The sequence below is a fragment of the Aegilops tauschii genome, chromosome 7, assembly GCF_002575655.3.
Source record: "Aegilops tauschii subsp. strangulata cultivar AL8/78 chromosome 7, Aet v6.0, whole genome shotgun sequence".
Classification (NCBI taxonomy): domain Eukaryota; kingdom Viridiplantae; phylum Streptophyta; class Magnoliopsida; order Poales; family Poaceae; genus Aegilops; species Aegilops tauschii.
Window position 1 is genome coordinate 396,765,973 of NC_053041.3, and position 24,605 is coordinate 396,790,577.

At 42.1% G+C, this 24,605-nt stretch overlaps 1 protein-coding gene across 1 annotated transcript; it reads right to left on the reverse strand.

Moving 5' to 3' along the window:
• Positions 1 to 4,078: 4,078 nt before the first annotated feature.
• On the reverse strand, positions 4,079 to 4,426 carry LOC109753085 (ethylene-responsive transcription factor 3-like). The gene has a single exon (XM_020312014.1). It carries the CDS (start codon positions 4,424 to 4,426, stop codon positions 4,079 to 4,081), a length of 348 nt encoding a protein of 115 aa, XP_020167603.1.
• Positions 4,427 to 24,605: the final 20,179 nt, after the last annotated feature.

Here is a 24,605-nt window from a genome sequence, read left to right on the forward strand (position 1 = left end):
GACGGAGATGGTGACGACGCGGGAGTCCCCCGTCCACGCCCGCCTCTGCCTCGACCACCTCGCCGACCACGGCCCCGGCCGACGCCTCTGCCTCTAGCGTGGCCTTCACCTTGGGCGTCCGACTCTTCTTTGACCGCCACCACCCTCTGGCGGGAGGAAGACCTGGTCGCCTCCCCAGGGGCACGGCCACGACCACGCCCTCTCGCCATGACAAAGGGAAGGAAAGAGATCAGACTGAGAGAAAATGGGTGCGAGAAGACGCTGTCCCCCTCCCTTTATATAGAGGGACGAGGCCGAATGAGCCTGGGGGCGACCGCCCCAACCAGCCAATCCAACCGCCGGAGGCGCGAGGAGACAGGACCGACCCGCTGCCCCAAACAGTGACGCCCGGCCCCCCTCCCCAGCATTAAAACCCATGCCTTCTGTGTCCACCTCCTGCCCTCCCCGGCGCATGGAGGACACGTGGCGGGCGAGCCAGGGCTCAGATGGCAAGTGGAGCGGCCGTTTCGCACCCCGTGATCATGGGGCGCGGGTGCCATGATGGCCACGACCCGAGTCTACTTAGTAAATGAGTCGCGCCCCTGCAGCTTCCTCTATTTTTATGAGGAGAACGCGGACCGCCTCTTTACTATTGAAACCATGGAGTGACGCAAGCACGTTGCGGTCACTCCGCACACGACCCCCACGTCACGCACGACCCCCACGTCGTGCATTCAACGCAGGTCGTGGGGAAGCGCAACCAACGGAGAAGTTACCGCAGTAAAACTCCGCCCCACGTGCCCGCGCACCGTTTTGGGCCTAGCCCAACAACACGTCGCGCTTATGTGTGGCCCAGGCCTGGGGGCTCCTGACAGTGCACAAAAGTAGGGGCTCTCTTTTGTGCCCTTTACCTGTGCACAGGCAGTCAGAGCCGCACCCGCGACCACACTTAGCAGGGCAGAGGAGGGAAGCAGAAGTGCAAGGCTACCATAGCAGCGCTCCAACCAAGGGCACAGAAGACGGAGCAATCAGACAGGCTTCCTCCCGGCAAGACCCTTGCCGGGGCAGCTCGCCCAGCGCCAACATCGCAGCCACCCTTGAGCCTGAGAGTTCCGACACCATCGACAACATTGGAACCAAGGCTCGGGAAGTGCCTGCATGGTGGCATGCAGATCTTTGTGAAGACAGAGAGCCTACAAATCCTAGATGAGGACCAGAAGACAAGACAATCGCAAGGCTCGTTGCCGAGGATGCCCACGAGGCCCCGGCAAGGCTCCTTGCCGAAGACACTCGCAAGGCCCCGGCAAGACTCTTGCCGAGGGCGCTCACAAGGCCCGGGCAAGACCCTTGCCAGGGATATACGCGAGACCGCGGCAAGACCTTGCCACCCCATCACCGCCCAGCTCAGCGGCCAACCCACCAACTGAAGCAAGTACCCACGTGGCAGTACGTGGATACTAATCCAACTAGCCAAACACCTGCGTGGTGGCATACAGATCTTCGTGAAGACCCTACCACCATGCCAACTCAGCAGCCTGCCAGCCTACATGGCGCTGCATGCCTCGTTGGCCTGGACGCGTGTCGGAGAAAGGCGGAGCGGCGACGGACGGGACGGGCCTCGTTACCGCCCCCGATAAAGCAAGTGGACACCTAAGTAGCTCATTTAATGCACTTTGTCCTGTAATGACAGGCGATAAGCTTGTACACTGTATACCTTCCACCTCATGTGTGCCACTGTGGCAGCCCCTTTTGACTATAAAAGGAGGCCTGAGGCGTACTCAAGAAGGATTCGGATCTTTTGGACGACACACGCACCGTAGCTAGTTCAAGAACTCAAGAACACTAAAATATACACCAAAGTAGGACTAGGGTATTACGCATCCTCATGGCTCGTACCTAGGTAAACGATCCTCGTGCTGGCTTCTAGACCAGCTCTTTACACAACCTCGCGCCCGCCAACCGTAGCAAAAGGGATCCCAGTGATCCCATAGGTGTCGTTTCCCCCGACAGCCCCTTATGATAGCAACCTTTATTATGCAGTCTGTCGCTTTTATTCTTTGCCATCACAAGTTCGTACAACGCTCAATTTTCTCTTACACTAAATGATCTAACACTTTTAGAAGCAATTTTTATTGCCTTATTGCACCGATGACAACTTACTTGAAGGATCTCACTCAATCCTTAGGTAGGTATGATGGATTCTTGAAAATAAGATTTGGGTTTAAGGGTTTTTGGATGCACAAGTAGTATCTCTACTTGGTACGGAATTTTTGGCTAGCAAAGATGGGGGCAAGCACCACATGTTGAAGGATCTATGACAATATAACTTCTATGTGAATATGAACAAACATAAACCATTGCGTTGTCTTCCTTTTCCAACGTCAACAATTTTGGCATATAATATTTTGATGGGGGCTCACAATCACAAAAGATTTCCATGATAGTGTATTTGCATATGAAAGTTCTCTTCTTTCTACTAGTCATTCATGAATTGCTTGTATGGCCAATATTGTGATTGTCAAGCTTCAAAAGATTTCACTTTCTAAACCCAATGTGAAGCTACCACTAGGCATGATATGCACATATAATTTCAACTTCATGATATTCAATTCATTCAACAATTTACTCATAGGATATAAGTGAAGCACAAGAGTAAATGACAAACTACTCAAAAAATATATAAGTGAAGATCAAACGAGTAGTTAAGTAAATGGGTAGCTATTTGAGGACTCTCTCTTATTTAAAAACTTTCAGATATAAGTATTTTATTGAAACAGCAAGCAAAACAAAATAAAATGATATTTCAAGAATATCACAACTCATGTGAAGAAGCAAGAACTTAGGCCCAACCGATACTAACCAATAATTGTTGATGAAGAAAGGTGGGATGCCTACCGGGGCATCCCCAAGCTTAGATGCTTGAGACTTCTCGAAATATTATCTTGGGATGCCTTGGGCATCCCCAAGCTTGAGCTTTTATGTCTGCTTAATTCCTTTTATATCGCAGTTTCCCTAAATCTTAAAAACTTCATCCACACAAAACTCAACAAGAACTTGTGAGATAAGTTAGTATAAACTAATGCAAAAACCTTATCATTCTTTACTGTAGCAAATCACTAAAATTATTATTCAACATTGCATACTAAATGCCTCTTCATATTTTTTTCGAGAGTACGCCAATGGCGTACCATATTTTTGTAGACGAAAAGAGAGTTAATTACAAGATGCCCGTCCCCGATGCGAACAATCTGGGACGAGAAACACACACCTACACCAACTCCACACTCGCTAAGCTAACCCCTCACAAAACATTGTAGACCTCCTGCTCCAAGCCCTGTATGCCCAATGCAAAACCTTATCATTCTCTACTGTAGCAAATCACTAAAATTATTATTTAACATTGCATACTAAATACCTCTGCATATTTAATAGTCCTATCCTTAAATAGAATCATTAAACACGCAAACATATGCAAACATAACAGCAATCTGCCTAAACAGGACAGTCTGTAAGAGCAACTCCAATGGGGCGACCCATTTTGTCCGCCGCCGTCCGTTTGGGTCGGCGCGGACAGAAAAGTCGGCCCAACGCGCCGACCCAAACGAACGCGCGTCCGCTTTTGTCCGCCTGCCGACCCATTCACGACCCATTTTAGAGCCGGATTTGCGTCGGCGCGGACACGAGACGGACGCGCGCGCGCTCGCCCTCTCTCCTCCCCGGGCCCGCTGGTCGGTGGCACATTGGCCTCTCCACATCAAATAGCACACCCTTGCCCTCCTGCTTCGTCGCCGACGCTGCCAGCCATTTTTCCGATAAAAAAGGATACATAGATAGTTCTAGCGTACATAGATAAAAGAAAGACCAACTACTCGTCGCTTTCCGACTCCGACTCGGTAATGTCCTCCTCCGACGTCTGAATGTAGGCGCCAGCATGCTGCTCGTCTTCGAAGTCCCAACACGACGTTTCTCGTAGCTTCAGTTTTAATTGAGCGGCCTGCTTCCGCGCACGCTTGTCCTCCCGATAGGCGGCTCTCTCCGTCCTCCTCGCATCCCTCTCCTTCCGCCTTTGCTTGTAGAACTGGCGCTTGTCGAGGATGTCCTACGGGAAGCGTTCGCGCCACACTACCATGGCTTCCATGTCCATCTCGGCGATGGCGAGGCGACGCTGCCGCCTCCGGTGGACACGACGATCCTCGTCGGTGAAAAGCCGCGGGAGAGGCGCGAGATCTTGCGCCCGCTGGCTCGACACGTCGGGAAAATTCATATCCCGACGAGGCCTCAGGAGGCGCCACGCCGCCGCGTCGTGCGCGCGGGCCGCCTCCTCTGCGGTGTCGAAGGTACCGAGGATGAGGTGTTTCTCGCCAAACCAGATCTCGGAGGAGAAGGCGCCGGAGCCGCACTCGCAGACTCCGCAGAAATCCGAAGCGCCCAGGCGGCGCATCGACATGGTGGCGCAGAGGCGGCGAGGCTAGTGAGAGCGGGCGAGATAAGTGGGCGTCAGACAGAGTGTGGAGGCAGTGCCTTCTTATAACAAGCGTCGGCCGCGGCGCGCGCGCGAACCTGTCCCGCGCGCTGGAGCGCCAAAACCAGCGCGCGCTAGGCCGCTTTTCCCTCGCGCGCGAACCTTTCCCGCGCACTGGAGCGCCAAAACCAGGGCGACGGCATGGCCGCTGGCATGATCTAAAACGCGCGCAGTCTTGAAATGGGACGGCCCGTTGGGCGCACTGCCGACCCAAATCTAAAAGCGGGCAGACGGCGGGCGGGCGGCAGACCCAAACGGACAAAAAGCGGACAAAAGCGCCGTCCGTTTGGGTCGGCCCGTTGGAGTTGCTCTAAAGAGTGCAATTTTCCTCATACTTACCTACCTCAAAAACTGAAAAATTACCAAACTGTAGAAAATTTACCATAGCATATCGTGTAAAAAATTCAAGATTTTACCATGTTCTTACTTTCCAGAAGAATTCAGACAATTACAAAAAACTTTCTGCTTTTAAACAGCAACATGTAGACTTGGAAAATAAGCATGGTAAAGGCTATCCTTGACATTTTTATTGAAATAAAAGATGCAAAACATTATTATAAATAGCAGAAATCAAAATAAAATAAAATAAAATGACGTTCCAAGCAAAATTCATATCATGTGACGAATAAAAATATAGCTTCAAGTGAGGTTACCGATAATGTTGGAGACGAAAGTGGGGATGGCTTCCGGGGCATCCCCAAGCTTAGTTGCTTGGATCTTCCTTGAATATTACCTTGGGGTGCCTTGGACATCCCCAAGCTTAGGGTCTTGTCAATTCTTATTCTCCTCATATCGATATCTCACCCAAAACTTGAAAACTTCAATCACACAAAACTTAACGGAACTTCGTGAGATGGGTTAGTTTGATAAAGACAAACCATTCACTTTGGTACTGTCAAAGACAAGATTCATAATTTTTCTCACACAATGCCTACTGTACCTAATAATTTCCACAATTTATATTGAGCAATATAAGCTATAAAAAACTAGAAAACAAGCAAGCCATGCATTGAAAAAATAATGTGCCAAAAACAGAACAGTACGTAAAGATCTCAATATTAGTCATACTTCTGCAACTCTAAAAATTCTGAAAAATAAGGAACACGTAGATAATTTTTATATCAATCGTCTGTAGAAAATTCAGAATTTCTAGACGCTTCAGTGAATTTAAACAATTCTGTTTCTGGAAGCAAAAGTTTCTGTTTTTGCACAGATTCAAGTCAATTATCATCCACAGTATCCCAAAGGCTTTACTTGGCACTTTGTTAAAACAAAAGCAATAAAACATTATTACCACAGTAGAATAATCATATGAACACACAAAAGAGTAGGTAAAAGTGTTGGGTTGTCTCCCAACAAGCGCTTTTCTTTAATGCCTTGCTAGGCATGATGATTTCAATAATGTTCACATAAAAGATAAGAATTGAAACATAACGGGAGCATCATGAAGCATATGACTAGCACATTTAAGCCTAACCCACTTCTATGCATAGAGATTTTGTGAGCAAACAACTTATGGGAACAAGAATCAACTAGCATAGGAAGGCAAAACATGCATAACTTCAAAACTTTCAACATAAAGAGAGGAAACTTGATATTATTGCAATATGTAAAAGCATATGTTCCTCTCTCATAATAATTTAAATTAGCATCATGAATGAATTCAACAATATAGCTATCACATAAATAATTCTTTTAATGAGACAAAAGCATAGAGAACTTATTACTCTCCACATAAGCAAATTTCTTCTCATCAATAGTAGTGGGAGCAAACTCAACAAAATAACTATCATGAGAGTGAAAATTAAAATCATGATGGCAAGTTTTAGGGTTATCATTGTTCTTTATAGCATACATGTCATCACCATAATCATCATAGATAGCAACTTTGTTATCATAGTCAATTGAAGCCTCATCCAAAATGGTGGATTCATCACTAAATAAAGTCATGACCTCTCCAAATCCACTTTCATCATTATAGTCATCATAAATAGGAGGCATGCAATCATTATAACAAATTTGCACATCAAATCTTGGGGGACTAAAAATATCATCTTCATCAAACATAGCATCCCCAAGCTTATGGCTTTGCATATCATTATCATCATGGATATTCAAAGAATTCATACTAACAACATTGCAATCATGCTCATAATTTATACGAAACATTCTATTGAATTCTTCTTCTATCAATTGAGCACAACTTTCCTTTCCATCATTTTCATGAAAGACATTATAAAGATGAATAATATGATGCAACCTCAATTCCATTTTTTTGTAGTTTTCTTTTATAAACCAAACTAGTGATAAGACAAGAAACTAAAAGATTCAATTGCAAGATCTAAAGACATACCTTCAAGCACTCACCTCTCCGGCAACGGCGCCAGAAAAGAGCTTCGTTGACGGGATGTGAGTGCCGCTTACCTAGCCTCCCCGGCAACGGCGCCAGAAAAGAGCTTGATGTCTACGACGCAACTTTATTCTTGTAGACACGTGTTGGGCCTCCAAGCGCAGAGTTTTGTAGGACAGTAGAATTTTTCCCTCAAGTGGATGACCTAAGGTTTATCAATCCGTGGGAGGCGTATGATGAAGATAGTCTCTCTCAAACAACCCTGCAACCAAATAATAAAAAGTCTCTTGTGTCCCCAACACACCAAATACAATGGTAATTTGTATAGGTGCACTAGTTCGGGAAGAGATGGTGATACAAGTGCAATATGGATAGTAAATATTGGTTTTTGTAGTAAGAACAATAAAAAACAGCAAGGTAGGAATTGAAAAATGGAGCAGAAACGGTATTGCAATGCTTGAAAATGAGGCCTAGGGTCCGTAATTTCACTAGTGCAATCTCCCAACAATGCTAATATAATTGGATCATATAACCGTCCCTCAACGTGCGATGAAGAATCACTCCAAAGTTCCTATCTAGCAGAGAACATAAGAAGAAATTTTTTGTAGCTATTATTTCCGATCGATCTATCCAAGAGTGCGTACTAAAATAACACCAAGTTATTCTTTCCGATCGATCTATCAAGAGTTCGTACTAAAATAATGCTAAGTTATTCTTTCCGATCGATCTATCAAGAGTTCGTACTAAAATAATGCTAAGTTATTCTTTCCGATCGATCTATCAAGAGTTCGTACTAAAATAACACCAAAGCAAATTCAGATTCATAATACTCAATCCAACACAAAGAAACTTAAAGAGTGCCCCAAGATTTCTATCGGAGAAACAAAAGACGAGAACCTGCATCAACCCCTATGCATAGATTAACCCAATGTCACCTCGGGAATCCGCGAGTTGAGTGCCAAAACACATATCAAATGAATCAATATGACACCCCATTGTTACCACGAGTATTCATATGCAAGACATATATCAAGTGCTCTCAAATCCATAAAAGTATTCAATCCGATAAAACAAAATCTCAAAGGGAAAACTCAATTCATCACAACAAGATAGAGAGGGGAAAACACCATATGATTCGACTATATTAACAAAGCCCGCGATACATCAAGATCATGACATCTCAAGAACACGAGAGAGAGGAGATTAAACACATAGCTATTGGTACAAACCCTCAGCCCAGAGGGTGGACTACTCCCTCCTCATCGTGGTGGCCGCCGGGATGATGAAGATGGCCACCAGTGATGATTCCCCCCTCCGATAGGGTGCCGGAACGAGGTCTAGATTGCTTTTCGGTGGCTACAGAGGCCTGCGGCGGTGGAACTTCTGATCTAGGTTAACCCCCCAGGGTTTTTGGAATATTTGTGAATTTATAGGGTAAAGAGGGGGTGCAGGAGGCCACCGAGGTGGGCACAACCAACCAGGGCGCGCCTGGGCCCAGGCGTGCCCTGGTGGGTTGTCCCCCCTGGGGGCACCCTCGAGGTGCTGCTCTGGCCCATTGGTGGTCTTCCGGTCCATAAAAAATCGACAAAAAGAATCGCAGTGTTTGGACTCCGTTTGATATTGATTTCCTGCAATGTAAAAAACAAGCAAAAAACAGCAACTGGCACTGGGCACTGGTTCAATAGGTTAGTCCCAAAAAATGATATAAAGTTGCTATAAAATGATTGTAAAACATGCAAGAATGATACAATAACAACATGAATACTTCATAAATTATAGATACGTTGGAGACGTATCATCTTTCCTCTAGTGGTGTTATGTGAACGTCGACTACATAACACTTCACCATGAGTTGGGCCTAGGGGAAGGCATTGGAAAGTAATAAGTAGATGATGGGTTGCTAGAGTGACAGAAGCTTAAACCCTTGTTTATGTGTTGCTTCGTAAGGGGCTGATTTGGATCCACGTGTTTCATGCTATGGTTAGATTTCTCTTAATCTTCTTTCGTAGTTGCGGATGCTTGCGAGAGGGGTTAATCATAAGTGGGAGGCTTGTCCAAGTAAGGACAACACCCAAGCACCGGTCCACCCACATATCAAATTATCAAAGTAACGAACACGGATCATATGAGCATGCATGATGAAACTAACTTGACAGTAATCCCCATGTGTCCTCGGGGGCGCTTTGGTTTATATAAGAGTTCGTCCAGGCTTATCCTTTGCTACAAAAAGGATTGGGCCACCTTGATACACCTTAGTTACACTTGTTACTTGTTACCCGTTACGAATTATCTTATCACAAAACTATCTGTTACTAATAATTTCAGTGCTTGCAGAGAATACCTTGCGGAAAATCACCTGTCATTCCCTTTTGCTCCTCATTCGGTTCGCACACTTACTTATCGAAAGGACCATGATAGATCCCCTATACTTTTGAGTCATCAAGACTCTTTTCTGGCACCGTTGCCGGGGAGTGAAGCGCCTTTGGTAAGTGCAATTTGTAAGTGGAATTTGGTAAGGAGACATGACTCCTCCCTTTCATTCAGCTAGTCAGCCGGTCGACGCCGAACCTCAGTGCTGCAGCAATCACTGGACTAGGTGAGGGAGTCCTGGATTAGGGGGTCCACGGGTGTCTGGTTTATCCAACATGGGCCAGACTGATGGGCCGTGAAGATAAAGCAGAAGACTATCCCCCGTGTCCGGATTGGACTCCTATGTGCGTGGACGACAAGTTTGGTGTCCGGATGTATTCCTTCCTTCCTTTGCAAACTGACTATGTACAACCCTAGGCCCCTCCAGTGTGTATATAAACCGGAGGGTTTAGTCCGTAGAGGCTATCAGAACAATCATAAGCTAAACATCTAGGGTTTAGCCATTACCATCTCAAGGTAGATCAACTCTTGTAACCCCTATACACATACCTAATATAATCAAGCAGGATGTAGGGTTTTACCTCCTTAAAGAGGGCCCGAACCCGGGTAAACATCGTGTTCCCGTTGTTCCCTGTTACCATTGATCCTTAGACACACAGCTTGGGACCCCCAACTCGAGATCTGCCGGTTTTGACACCGACAATTGTGCTTTCATCGAGAGTTACGTTGTGTTGTCAACAGAAGGATCGATGGCTCGCCTTGTCATCGACAACGACGCTGTTTCTCGGGAGACCTTTCTGCCTGGCCAACTCTTTGTGTTTGGCGGCTTCGTGCTGCGTGCCAACTCGACCGGTCACCTGATACGTCTCCAAAGTATCTACTTTTCCAAACACGTTTGCCCTTGTTTTGGACTCTAACTTGCATGATTTGAAAGGAACTAACCCGGACTGACGCTGTTTTCAGCAGAACTGCCATGGTGTTATTTTTGTGCAGAAATAAAAGTTCTCAGAATGACATGAAAATCCACGGAGACACGTTTTGGAATTAATGAAAAATATTGGCGAAAGAAGAAGCATCAGGGGGCCCACACCCTGTCCATGAGGGTGCAGGGCGCCCCCCTGGGGCGCGCCCCCTGCCTCGTGGGCCCCCTGGGACTCCACCGGCCTCAACCCCAACTCCATATATTCACTTTCGGGGAGAAAAAAAATCAGAGAGAAGGATTCATCGCGTTTTACGATACGGAGCCGCCACCAAGCCCTAATCTTCCTCGGGAGGGCTGATCTGGAGTCGTTTGGGGCTCCGGAGAGGGGAATCCGTCGCCATCGTGATCATCAACCATCCTCCATCAGCAATTTCATGATGCTCACCGCCGTGCGTGAGTAATCTCATCATAGGCTTGCTGGACGGTGAGGGGTTGGATGAGATTTACCATGTAATCGAGTTAGTTTTGTTAGGGTTTGATCCCTAGTATCCATTATGTTCTAAGATTGATGCTGCTATGACTTTGCTATGCTTAATGCTTGTCACTAGGGCCCGAGTGCCATGATTTTAGATCTGAACCTATTATGTTTTCATGAATATATGTGAGTTCTTGATCCTATCTTGCAAGTCAATAGTCACCTACTATGTGTTATGATCCGCAACCCCGAATTGACAATAATCGGGACCACTCCCGCTGATGACCATAGTTTGAGGAGTTCATGTATTCACTAAGTGTTAATGCTTTGGTCTGGTACTCTATTGAAAGGAGGCCTTAATATCCTTAGTTTCCAATAGGACCCCGCTGCCATGGGAGGGTAGGACAAAAGATGTCATGCAAGTTCTTTTCCATAAGCACGTATGACCATATTCGGAATACATGCCTACATTATATTGATGAACTGGAGCTAGTTCTGTGTCACCCTATGTTATAACTGTTGCATGAGGAATCACATCTGACATAATTATCCATCATTGATCCATTGCCTACGAGCTTTTCACATATTGATCTTTGCTTACTTACTTTTCCGTTGCCACTGTTACGATTGCTACAAAAACTATTACTGTTACTTTTGCCACCGTTACCGTTACTTCCATACTACTTTGCTACTAAATATTTTGCTGCAGATATTAAGTCTATTAGTTGTGGTTGAATTGACAAATCAACTGCTAATACTTGAGAATATTCTTTGGCTCCCCTTGTGTCGAATCAATAAATTTGCGTTGAATACTCTACCCTCGAAAATTGTTGCGATCCCCTATACTTGTTGGTTATCAAGACTATTTTCTGGCGCAGTTGCCGGGGAGCATAGCTCTATTCTTTGAGTCACTTGGGATTTATATCTGTTGATCACTATGAGGAACTTGAAAGATGAAAGAACCAAGATTTTTCCCTCAACTACGAGGGGAGGTAAGGAACTGCCATCTAGCTCTGCACTTGATTCACCTTCTGTTATGAGTAAATTTGCGACACCTACACCTGTTATTGATTCTGATATGTCGCATGTTATTGATGATGCCACTTCTACATGCATGATGCTTATGATAAAACTACTTCTATGCTTGATAATACCGTGCCATTAGGTGAATTTCTTGATGAACAACTTGCTAGGGTTAGAGAGAATGAAATTATTGAAACAGATAATATTGATGAAAGTGATGATGAAGATTCTCCCCCTAGATATGAATTGCCTGATGTGCCTGAGGGTTATGTTATGGATGAAGAAACTGCTAGAGACCTTTTTGCTTGCAAAGATAGATATGATCTTAAGAAATTGTTAGCTAAGCTGAAAGAAAAGTCTTTGAATGCTAGAATGAAATATGACCCTGCTTTTGCTAGTTCACCTATCTGTATTTTTGATAAGGATTATGATTTCTCTGTCGATCCTGAGTTAATTACTTTGGTTGAATCTGATCCTTTTTATGGCTATGAATCTGAAACACATCTTACTAAATTGAATGATATAGCCACCCTATTCACTCATGAGGAAAAAATTTGTTACTACTATATCGTTAGTTATTTCCGTTCTCACTAAAGGGTGATGCTAAAACATGGTTTAATTCTCTTGCTCCTGGTTGTGCGCGTAGTCCCCAGGATATGATTTATTACTTCTCTGCTAAATATTTCCCCGCTCATAAGAAACAAGTTGCCTTAAGGGAAATATATAATTTTGTGCAAATTGAAGAAGGGAGTCTCCCACAAGCTTGGGGGAGGCTTCTCCGATTACGTAATGCTTTGCTTGATCATCGTCTCAAGAAAAAGGAAATACTTGATATATTTTATAATGGACTAACTGATGCTTCCAGAGACCACCTGGATAGTTGTGCTGGTTGTGTTTTCAGGGAAAGAACTACTGAGAAAGCTGAATTGCTATTGAATAATATATTGAGTAATGATGATGATTGGACACTTCCTGAACCAAATCCTAAGCCAACTCCGAAGAAAAGGGGTATTCTATTTCTCAGTCCTGAAGATATGCAAGAGGCAAAGAAATCTATGAAAGAAAAGGGTATTAAAGCTAAAGATGTTAAGAATTTACCACCTATTGAAGAAATACATGGTCTTAATAACCCGACATAGGTAGTAAAGGTAAATTCTCCCTATAGATTTGATGAAGGTGATATTCCTCGTAATAAGTCTGCTAGCCAATGCTTGGATGAGTTTGATAATTTTATTGTAAAACAAGAAAACTTCAATGCTTATGTTGGTAGACACTTGAAACGTAATGCTTATATGGTTGAACACTTGAGTGATTATATGTCTAGAGTTAAAGGTGACCTTAAACTTATTAGTAAACATGCTTCTATGGTTACCACTGATGACCCACAAGTATAGGGGATCTATCGTAGTCCTTTCGATAAGTAAGAGTGTCGAACCCAACGAGGAGCAGAAGGAAATGATAAGCGGTTTTCAGCAAGGTATTCTCTGCAAGCACTAAAATTATAGGTAACAGATAGTTTTGTGATAAGGTAATTTGTAACGAGCAACAAGTAACAAAAGTAAATAAAGTGCAGCAAGGTGGCCCAATCCTTTTTATAGCAAAGGACAAGCCTGGAAAACTCTTATATAAAGAAAAGCGCTCCCGAGGACACATGGGAATTATCGTCAAGCTAGTTTTCATCACGTTCATATGATTCGCGTTCGGTACTTTGATAATTTGATATGTGGGTGGACCGGTGCTTGGGTGCTTTCCTTACTTGGACAAGCATCCCACTTATGATTAACCCCTCTTGCAAGCATCCGCAACTACAAAAGAAGTATTAAGGTAAACCCAAGCATAGCATGAAACATATGGATCCAAATCAGCCCCTTACGAAGCAACGCATAAACTAGGGTTTAAGCTTCTGTCACTCTAGCAACCCATCATCTACTTATTACTTCCCAATGCCTTCCTCTAGGCCCAAATAATGGTGAAGTGTCATGTAGTCGACGTTCACATAACAGCACTAGAGGAGAGACAACATACATCTCATCAAAATATCGAACGAATACCGAATTCACATGACTACTAATAGCAAGACTTCTCCCATGTCCTCAGGAACAAACGTAACTACTCACAAAGCATATTCATGTTCGTAATCAGAGGAGTATTAATATGCATATAGGATCTGAACATATGATCTTCCACCAAATAAACCAACTAGCATCAACTACAAGGAGTAATCAACACTACTAGCAACCTACAAGTACCAATCCCAAACATAGAGACAAGAATTGGATACAAGAGATGAACTAGGGTTTGAGAAGAGATGGTGCTGGTGAAGATGTTGATGGAGATTGGCCCCCTCCCGATGAGAGGAGCGTTGGTGATGACGATGACGATGATTTCCCCCTCCTGGAGGGAAGTTTCCCCGGCAGAATAGCTCCGCCGGAGCCCTAGTTTGGTTCCGCCTCGTGGCGGCGGAGTCTCGTCCCGAAAGCTTGCTTATGATTTTTCTTCGGATGAAAGACTTCATATAGCAGAAGATGGCCACCGGAGGGCCACCAGGGGGCCCACGAGGCAGGGGGGCGCGCCCCACCCTCGTTGCCAGGGTGTGGGCCCCCTCTGGTATTTTCTTTTCTCAGTATTTTTTATTATTTCCAAAAATAACTTCCGTGGAGTTTCAAGACTTTTGGAGTTGTGCAGAATAGGTCTCTAGTATTTGCTCCTTTTCCAGCCCAAAATTCCAGCTGCCGGCATTCTCCCTCCTTATGTAAACCTCGTAAAATAAGAGAGAAGAGGCATAAGTATTGTGACATAATGTGTAATAACAGCCCATAATGCAATAAATATCGCTATAAAAGCATGATGCAAAATGGACGTATCAACTCCCCAAGCTTAGACCTCGCTTGTCCTCAAGCGGAAGCCGATAATGATAAATATGTCCACATGTTTAGAGGTAGAGGTGTCGATAAAATAAAATACGGACATGAGGGCATCATGATTATTCTTATAACAGCAACATATATGGATATTGTCATATGATTTCTTATGCTCAAGTAATAATCTATTCACAACGTCAAGTATGAATCAGAAACTTTATTGAGAACTGAAAAACTATAATCTCAGTCATTGAAGCAATTGCAATTTATCATAACATCAGAAAGAGTCTATGTCAGAGCTTTTCAGCAAGTCCACATACTCAACTATCATTTACTCTTTCACAATTGCTAACACTCACGCAATACTTGTGGTTACGGAGTTTTAATCGGACACAGAGAAAGATAGGGGCTTATAGTTTCGCCTCCCAACCTTTTACCTCAAGGGTAATGTCAACAATAATAGTTCATGCTAACTTACATCCAATTGGATATATATATCAGGATCTTTCGAACACACTGTGATTGCCAAAGGATAAAATGTAAAAAGGAAAGGTGAAGACCATGACTCTTGCATAAGGGTAAGAGATAAAAGTAAAAGATAGGCCCTTCGCAGAGGGAAGCAGAGGTTGCCATGCGCTTTCAGGGTTGGATGCACAAAATCTTAATGCAAAAGAACGTCACTTTATATTGCCACTTGTCATATGGATCATTATTATGCAGTCCGTCGCTTTTATTTCTTCCACATCACAAGATCGTATAAAGCTTATTTCCTCCACACTAATCAATCATACATATTTAGAGAGCAATTTTTATTGCTTGCACCGATGACAACTTACTTGAAGGATCTTACTCAATCCATAGGTAGATATGGTGGACTCTCATGGCAAAACTGGGTTTAAGGGTATTTGGAAGCACAAGTAGTATCTCTACTTGGTGCAAAGAATTTGGCTAGCATGAGGGGGAAAGGCAAGTTCAACATGTTGGATGATCCATGACAATATACTTTATTTCAGATATAAGAAAACATAACCCATTACGTTGTCTTCCTTGTCCAACATCAACTCTTTAGCATGTCATATTTTAATGAGAGCTCACAATCATAAAAGATGTCCAAGATAGTATATTTATATGTGAAATCTCTCCTTCTTTATTACTTCCTATTAATTGCAACGATGACCAAAGCTATGTTTGTCAACTCTCAACAACTTTTAATCATCATACTCTTTCTATGTGAAGTCATTACTCTCCATAAGATCAATATGATCTCTTTATTTCTTTTTATTCTTTTCTCTTTTCTTTTATTCCCTCAGGATCATAGCAAAATAATCAAGCCGTTGACTCAACACTAATCTTTATTATATAGCTCATGGACTCGATTACATAAAGGGATCATAAAGCAAAACTCAAAACTAGATCATACTAAAACTTTTATTCTACTAGATGAAGATAATACTAAAAGGATCGAACTAAGAAAAACGGTAAAGATAGAGATGTGATGGTGATACGATACCGGGGCACCTCCCCCAAGCTTGGCAGTTGCCAAGGGGAGTGCCCATACCGATGTGATTATGTCTCCTTTGTTGGTGAAGAAGATGGTGGTGATGATGGGTAGTCACGCATCGAGCGTAAGAGATCCTCCAACTTGCGGATAATGCCCTTGAGTGCAACGATATGCTCCTTCAACAAAATATTTTCACGTGTGAGATACTTGTTTTGTATATGAGCTAACTCAATCATCTTGAAAGCTTCGATCTCAGTCGAGGTAAGAAGATTGTGATCAAGTTGAAGGATGTCTTCTGTTGCCGGAACTTGGTCCTCCGTGGCCTTCTTGATCCCTTCATCCTTGTTGATCTCCACGGGTTCTTCCCTCTTCAGCTCTATCTTCATTAGCCAAGCATCGTTGTCACCATTGTTGGAGGAGGGGGACGACATGATGCCTGGCCTTGACAACCCTGACAGAAAACAGCTCAAAACAAGAACAGAGGACAATTGCGTGATACAGGAGTCAAAACCTCCGGGAGATTATATAATGAATTTTTACCGACCAAAATACGTATCGTGCAAGAAAACGGAGTCCGGAGAGCGCACGAGGTGCCCATGAGGCAGGGGGCGCGCCCTCCACCCTCATGGAGCCCTCGTGTCCTTCCCGGACTGCTTCTTATTTTTCTATTTTTCTCAATATTCCAAAACGAAGAAAAATTGCCATTAGAACTGTTTTGGAGTCGGTTTACTTACCGTACCACGTACCTATTCCTTTTCGGAGTCTGAAACGTTCTAGAAAGTGTCCCTTATGTATTCCTCCGGGGTTACGGTTTCAATAACATTGGTTTCAACATTTATAGGATTACCTGAAATATAGTGTTTGATTCTTTGACCGTTCACCACCTTCGGATTTGTGCCTTCGAAGTTGTTGATTTTTATGGGACCGGAACGATAGACCTCCTCGATAACGTAAGGACCTTCCCATTTAGAGAGAAGTTTTCCTGCAAAAAACTTAAACGAGAGTTGTATAGCAATACATAATCACCTACATTAAACTCACGCTTTTGTATTCTTTTGTCATGACATCTTTTAACCTTTTCTTTAAACAGTTTGGCATTCTCATAGGCTTGGGTTCTCCATTCATCAAGTGAGCTAATGTAAAATAACCTCTTCTCACCGGCAAGTTTTAAGTCATAATTGAGTTCTTTAATAGCCCAATATGCCTTATGTTCTAGTTCGAGAGGTAAGTGACATGCTTTTCCATAAACCATTTTATACGGAGACATACCCATAGGATTTTTATATGCAGTTCTATAGGCCCATAATGCATCATCAAGTTTCTTGGACCAATTCTTTCTAGATCTATTAATAGTCTTTTGCAAAATTTATTTGAGCTCCCTATTACTCAATTCTACTTGACCACTAGACTGTGGGTGATAAGGAGATGCAATTCTATGATTAACATCATACTTAGCAAGCATTTTACGAAAAGCACCATGAATAAAATGTGAACCACCATCAGTCATTAAATATCTAGGGACTCCAAACCTCGGAAAAATAACTTCTTTAAGCATCTTAATAGAGGTGTTATGATCAGCACTACTAGTTGGAATAGCTTCTACCCACTTAGTAACATAATCAACAACAACTAAAATATGAGTATACCCATTAGAGGCAGGAAACGGTCCCATATAATCAAAGCCCCAATCATCAAATGGTTCAATGACAAGTGAAAAATTCATAGGCATTTCTTGACGTCTACTAATATTGCCAATTCTTTGACATTCATCACAAGATAAGACAAACTTACGGGCATCCTTGAAGAGAGTAGGCCAATAAAAACCAGATTGCAATACCTTATGTGCAGTTCTGTCTCCAGCGTGGTGCCCTCCATAAGCCTCGGAGTGACACTTGCGTATGATCTGTTCCTGTTCATGCTCAGGTACACAACGTCTAATAACACCATCTACTCCTTCTTTATAAAGATGTGGGTCATCCCAAAAGTAATGTCTCAAATCATAGAAGAACTTTTTCTTTTGCTGGTATGTGAAACTAGGCGGTATAAATTTAGCAACAATGTAATTAGCATAATCAGCATACCATGGAGTAGTACGAGAAGCATTTATGACATTTAGTTGTTCATCAGGAAAGCTATCATCAATAGGTAGTGGGTCATCAAGAACATTCTCTAACCTAGACAAGTTGTCTGCAACGGGGTTCTCAGCTCCCTTTCTATCAATAATATGCAAATCAAATTCTTGTAGCAAGAGAACCCATCTAATAAGTCTAGATTTAGCATCTTTCTTTTCCATAAGATATTTAATAGCAGCATGATCAGTGTGAATAGTTACTTTAGAATCAACAATATAAGGTCTGAACTTATCACAAGCAAATACGACTGCTAAGAATTCTTTTTCAGTAGTAGCATAATTTCTCTGGGCATTGTCTAGAGTTTTACTAGCATATTGAATAACATTTAATTTCTTATCAACTCTTTGCCCTAGAACAGCACCTACAGCATAATCACTAGCATCACACATAATTTCAAAGGGTAAATTCCAATCAGGTGGCTGAACAATAGGTGCAGAAATCAATGCTTTCTTAAATATTTCAAATGCTTCTACATAAGCATCATCAAAGACAAATGGTATATCTTTTTGTAACAGATTAGTCAGAGGCCGAGAAATTTTTGAGAAGTCCTTAATGAACCTCCTATAAAAACCGGCATGACCAAGGAAACTTCTTATACCTTCGATGTCCTTGGGACATGGCATCTTTTCAATAGCATCAACTTTAGCCTTATCCACTTCAATACCTCTTTCAGAAATCTTATGCCCCAAGACAATACCTTCATTAACCATAAAGTGGCACTTCTCCCAATTCAAGACAAGATTAGTTTCTTCACATCTCTGCAAAACTCGATCAAGGTTGCTCAAGCAATCATCAAGAGAGGATCCATAGACGGAGAAATCGTCCATGAAAACCTCACAAATCTTTTCACAAAAATCAGAGAATATAGCCATCATGCATCTTTGAAAGGTAGCATGCGCATTACATAAACCAAAAGGCATACATCTATAAGCAAAAGTACCGAAAGGGCAAGTAAAAGTGGTCTTAGCTTGATCATCAGCTGACACAGGTATTTGAGAGAAACCAGAATAACCATCTAGAAAGCAAAAATGTGTATGTTTGGATAATCTTTCTAGCATTTGATCAATAAAAGGTAAGGGGTAATGATTTTTTAGTAGCTTTATTTAATTTGCGGAAATCAATAACCATCCTATAACCTGTAATAATTCTTTGCGGAATCAATTCATCTTTATCATTAGGAACGACAGTAATACCTCCCTTGTTAGGAACACAATGGACATGACTTACCCACTGACTATCAGCAACGGGATAAATTATACCTGCCTCAAGGAGCTTCAGTATTTCCTTTCTTACCACTTCTTTCATCTTAGGATTCAGCCGTCGTTGGTGATAAATAACTGGTTTGGCATCTTTCTCCAAATTTATTTTGTGTTGGCATAGAGTGGGACTAATGCCCTTAAGATCATCAAGAGTATATCCAATGGCAGCTCGGTGCTTCTTCAAAGTTTTCAATAATTTTTCTTCCTCCTTCTCTGAATGGTTAGCACTAATAATAACAGGATATATCTTCTTTTCATCAAGATAAGCATATTTAAGAGTATCAGGTAACGGTTTAAGCTCAAACACGGGATCACCCTTGGGTGGAGGAGGATCCCCTAAGATTTCAACAGGCAAGTTGTGTTGCAGAATAGGTCCCTGTTTAAAGAATACTTCATCTATTTCCCTTCTTTCATTCATAAACATATCATTTTCATGGTCTACCAAATATTGTTCTAAAGGATCACTAGGAGGTACGGCAATAGAAGCAAGACCAATAATTTCATCTTTACTAGGCAATTCCTCTTCACGGTGTTGTCTACGAAATTTAGAGAAATTAAACTCATGAGACATATCACCTAGACCAATAGTAACAACATCCTTTTCACAGTCTATCTTAGCATTAACAGTATTTAAGAAGGGTCTACCAAATATAATGGGACAAAAGCTATCTTGTGGGGAACCAAGAACAAGAAAATCAGCAGGATATTTAGTTTTCCCACACAAGACTTCAACATCTCTAACAATCCCAATTGGTGATATAGTATCTCTATTGGCAAGCTTAATGGTAACATCAATTTCTTCTAACTCAGCGGGTGTAATATCATGCATAATTTCTTTGTATAAGTCAATAGGTATTGCACTAGCACTAGCACCCATGTCACATAAGCCATGATAACAATGATCTCCTATTTTAACAGAAATAACAGGCATGCCTACCACAGGTCTATGTTTATCTTTAGCACAAGTTTTAGCGATTCTAGCAGTTTCATCACAGAAATAAATAACATGCCCATCAATATTATCAGCTAAGAGATCTTTAACAATAGCAATATTAGGTTCAACTTTAACTTTCTCAGGAGGTGTATAAGTTCTAATATTGCTTTTACGAACCACAGTTGAAGCTTTAGCATGATCCTTTATTCTAACAGGGAAGGGTGGTTTCTCAACATAAGCAGTAGGAACAATAGGATCATTATAAGTGATAGTCTTTTCTTCAACTTTAATAGGTGCTACTGCTTTTACTTCTATGGGAGGATGATATTTAAACCACTTCTCCTTAGGGAGATCAACGTGAGTAGCAAAAGATTCACAAAAAGAAGCTACTATCTCAGAGTCAAGTCCATATTTAGTGCTAAATTTACGGAAAACATCGGTATCCATAAAAGATTTAACACAATCAAACTTAGGTGTTATACCTGACTCCTTACCTTCATCGAGGTCCCAATCTTCAGAGTTGCGTTTAATTCTTTCCAATAAATCCCATTTGAATTCAATAGTCTTCATCATAAAAGAGCTAGCACAAGAAGTATCGAGCATGGTGCGATTGTTGTTAGAAAGCCGAGCATAAAATTTTTGAATAATCATTTCTCTTCAGAGCTCATGATTGGGGCATGAATATAACATTGACTTAAGCCTCCCCCAAGCTTGAGCGATGCTTTCTCCTTCGCGAGGCCAAAAATTATATATATAATTACGATCACGATGAACAAGATGCATAGGATAAAGTTTCTAATGAAATTCCAATTTCAATCGTTTGTAGTTCCATGATCCCATATCATCACATAGCCTATACCATGTCAACGCATCTCCCTTCAAAGATAAAGGGAAGACCTTCTTCTTGATAACATCATCAGGCATACCTGCAAGCTTAAATAATCCACAGACTTCATCCACATATATTAGGTGCTCATCAGGATGTAACGTTCCATCTCCTGCAAAAGGATTAGCTAGCAGTTTTTCTATCATACCCGAAGGAATTTCAAAGTAGGCATTTTCATTTTCAGTAGGTTCAGTAGGTTGAGGAGCAACTCTTTGCTCTACTAGTCGGGGTGAAGATACCCCGAACAACCCCCTCAGAGGATTACTTTCCATAGTAACAAGTGACAGTAAATTTCAGCACACTATATAAATTTTTCCTTACCAAATTGCACCTACATAAGGCGCTTCACTCCCCGGCAACGGCGCCAGAAAAGAGTCTTGATGACCCACAAGTATAGGGGATCTATCATAGTCCTTTCGATAAGTAAGAGTGTCGAACCCAACGAGGAGCAGAAGGAAATGATAAGCGGTTTTCAGCAAGGTATTCTCTGCAAGCACTGAAATTATAGGTAACAGATAGTTTTGTGATAAGGTAATTTGTAACGAGCAACAAGTAACAAAAGTAAATAAAGTGCAGCAAGGTGGCCCAATCCTTTTTATAGCAAAGGACAAGCCTGGACAAACTCTTATATAAAGAAAAGCGCTCCCGAGGACACATGGGAATTATCGTCAAGCTAGTTTTCATCACATTCATATGATTCGCGTTCGGTACTTTGATAATTTGATATGTGGGTGGACCGGTGCTTGGGTGCTGTCCTTACTTGGACAAGCATCCCACTTATGATTAACCCCTCTTGCAAGCATCCACAACTACAAAAGAAATATTAAGGTAAACCTAACCATAGCATGAAACATATGGATCCAAATCAGCCCCTTACGAAGCAACGCATAAACTAGGGTTTAAGCTTCTGTCACTCTAGCAACCCATCATCTACTTATTACTTCCCAATGCCTTCCTCTAGGCCCAAATAATGGTGAAGTGTCATGTAGTCGACGTTCACATAACACCACTAGAGGAGAGACACCATACATCTCATCAAAATATCGAACGAATACCAAATTCACATGACTACTAATAGCAAGACTTCTCCCATGTCCTCAGGAACAAACATAACTACTCACAAAGCATATCCATGTTCATAATCAGAGGAGTATTAATATGCATATAGGATCTGAACATACGATCTTCCACGAAATAAACCAACTAGCATCAACTACAAGGAGTAATCAACACTACTAGCAACCTACAAGTACCAATCCCAGACTTAGAGACAAGAATTGGATACAAGAGATGAACTAGGGTTTGAGAGGAGATGGTGCTGGTGAAGATGTTGATGGAGATTTCCCCCCTCCCGATGAGAGGAGCGTTGGTGATAACGATGGCGATGATTTCCCCCTCCTGGAGAGAAGTGTCCCCGGCAGAACAGCTCTGCCGGAGCCCTAGATTGGTTCCGCCAAGGTTCCGCCTCGTGGCGGCGGAGTCTCGTCCCGAAAGCTTGCTTATGATTTTTCTTCAGACGAAAGACTTCATATAGCAGAAGATGGCCACCGGAGGGCCACCAGGGGGCGCGCCCCGCACCCTCGTGGCCAGGGTGTGGGCCCCCTCTGGTATTTTCTTCGCTCAGTATTTTTTATTATTTCCAAAAATAACTTCCGTGGAGTTTCAGGACTTTTGGAGTTGTGCAGAATAGGTCTCTAGTATTTGCTCCTTTTCCAGCCTAGAATTCCAGCTGCCGGCATTCTCCTCCTTATGTAAACCTTGTAAAATAAGAGATAATAGGCATAAGTATTGTGACATAATGTGTAATAACAGCCCATAATGCAATAAATATCAATATAAAAGCATGATGAAAAATGGACGTATCAACTCCCCCAAGCTTAGACCTCGCTTGTCCTCAAGCGGAAGCCGATAACGATAAATATGTCCACATGTTTAGAGGTAGAGGTGTCGATAAAATAAAATACGGACATGAGGGCATCATGATCATTCTTATAACAGCAACATATATGGATATTGTCATATGATTTCTTATGCTCAAGTAATAATCTATTCACAACGTCAAGTATGAATGATAAACTTTATTGAGAACTAACAAACTATAATCTCAGTCATTGAAGCAATTGCAATTTATCATAACATCAGATTGAACCTACTGTCGTTCTTGATAACCCACAATCAAAGAATCAACGTTATGATAAGAGAGACTTCGTTGCTAGGAAGCACGGTAAAGAAAGAGAACCATGGGTTCAGAAACCCATGCCTTTTCCTCCTAAACCATCCAAGAAAAAGGATGATGAGGATTTTGAGTGCTTTGCTGAAATGATTAGACCTATCTTTTTGCGTATGCGTTTGACTGATATGCTTAAAATGAATCCTTATGCTAAGTGTATGAAAGATATTGCTACAAATAAAAGAAAGATACCGGAAGCTGAAACTTCCACCATGCTTGCCAATTATACTTTTAAAGGTGGAATACCAAAGAAACTAGGAGATCCAAGAGTACCAACTATACCATGCTCCATTAAAAGAAACTATGTTAATACTGCTTTATGTGATCTTGGAGCCGGTGTTAGTGTTATGCCTCTCTCTTTATATCGTAGACTTGATTTGAATAAGTTGACACCTACTGAAATATCTTTGCAAATGTCCGATAAATCAACTGCTATACCTGTCGGTATTTGTGAGGATGTGCCTGTTGTGGTTGCAAACGTTACTATTTTAATGGACTTTGTTATTCTTGATATTCCCGAGGACGATGGTATGTCGATTATCCTTGGTAGACCCTTTTTGAATACTACAGGGGCTGTTATTGATTAAAACAAAGGCATGTCACTTTTCATGTTAATGGTAATGAGCATACGGTACACTTTCCGAGGAAACAACCTCAAGTCCACAGTATCAATTCTATTGGAAAAGTTCAACGACTACTATTGGAGGTTTTGAATTCCCTCTTCCTACTGTCAAGAAGAAATATGATATTCTTATTGTTGGGGACATGCATATCCCCGTTGAGGTAACCTAGTGTTATTCAAAAATTCTCCGGTTTCATGTTATTCGGAAAGAGTTTGTTAACAAGACTTGATCAACCTTGTTAGTGGATTCCTTTTGATGAGCACGAGATGGATGAAGTTAGAAAGCACAACTCTCTGTACCCTCCTTTTAATTTCTGTTATTTAGATTAAATAAAGCAAAATTAGTATTTTCTATCTGTTTTCTGAATTATCCTTGCAATAAAAATACCCTGAAAATAAAAGTTCTCCAAATGTCCTGAAAATGAAATATGATTTTTTGTAGAATATTTAAGAATTTCTGGCATTGAGAGCACACCAGGGGGCCACCATTTGGCCACAAGGGCACAGGCCGTGCCCACCCCCCTGGGGCGCGCCCCTAC

Excerpts from the sequence above, each read along its gene's own strand:
- LOC109753085 (XM_020312014.1), bottom strand. The coding sequence starts at position 4,426 with ATGTCGATGCGCCGCCTGGGCGCTTCGGATTTCTGCGGAGTCTGCGAG.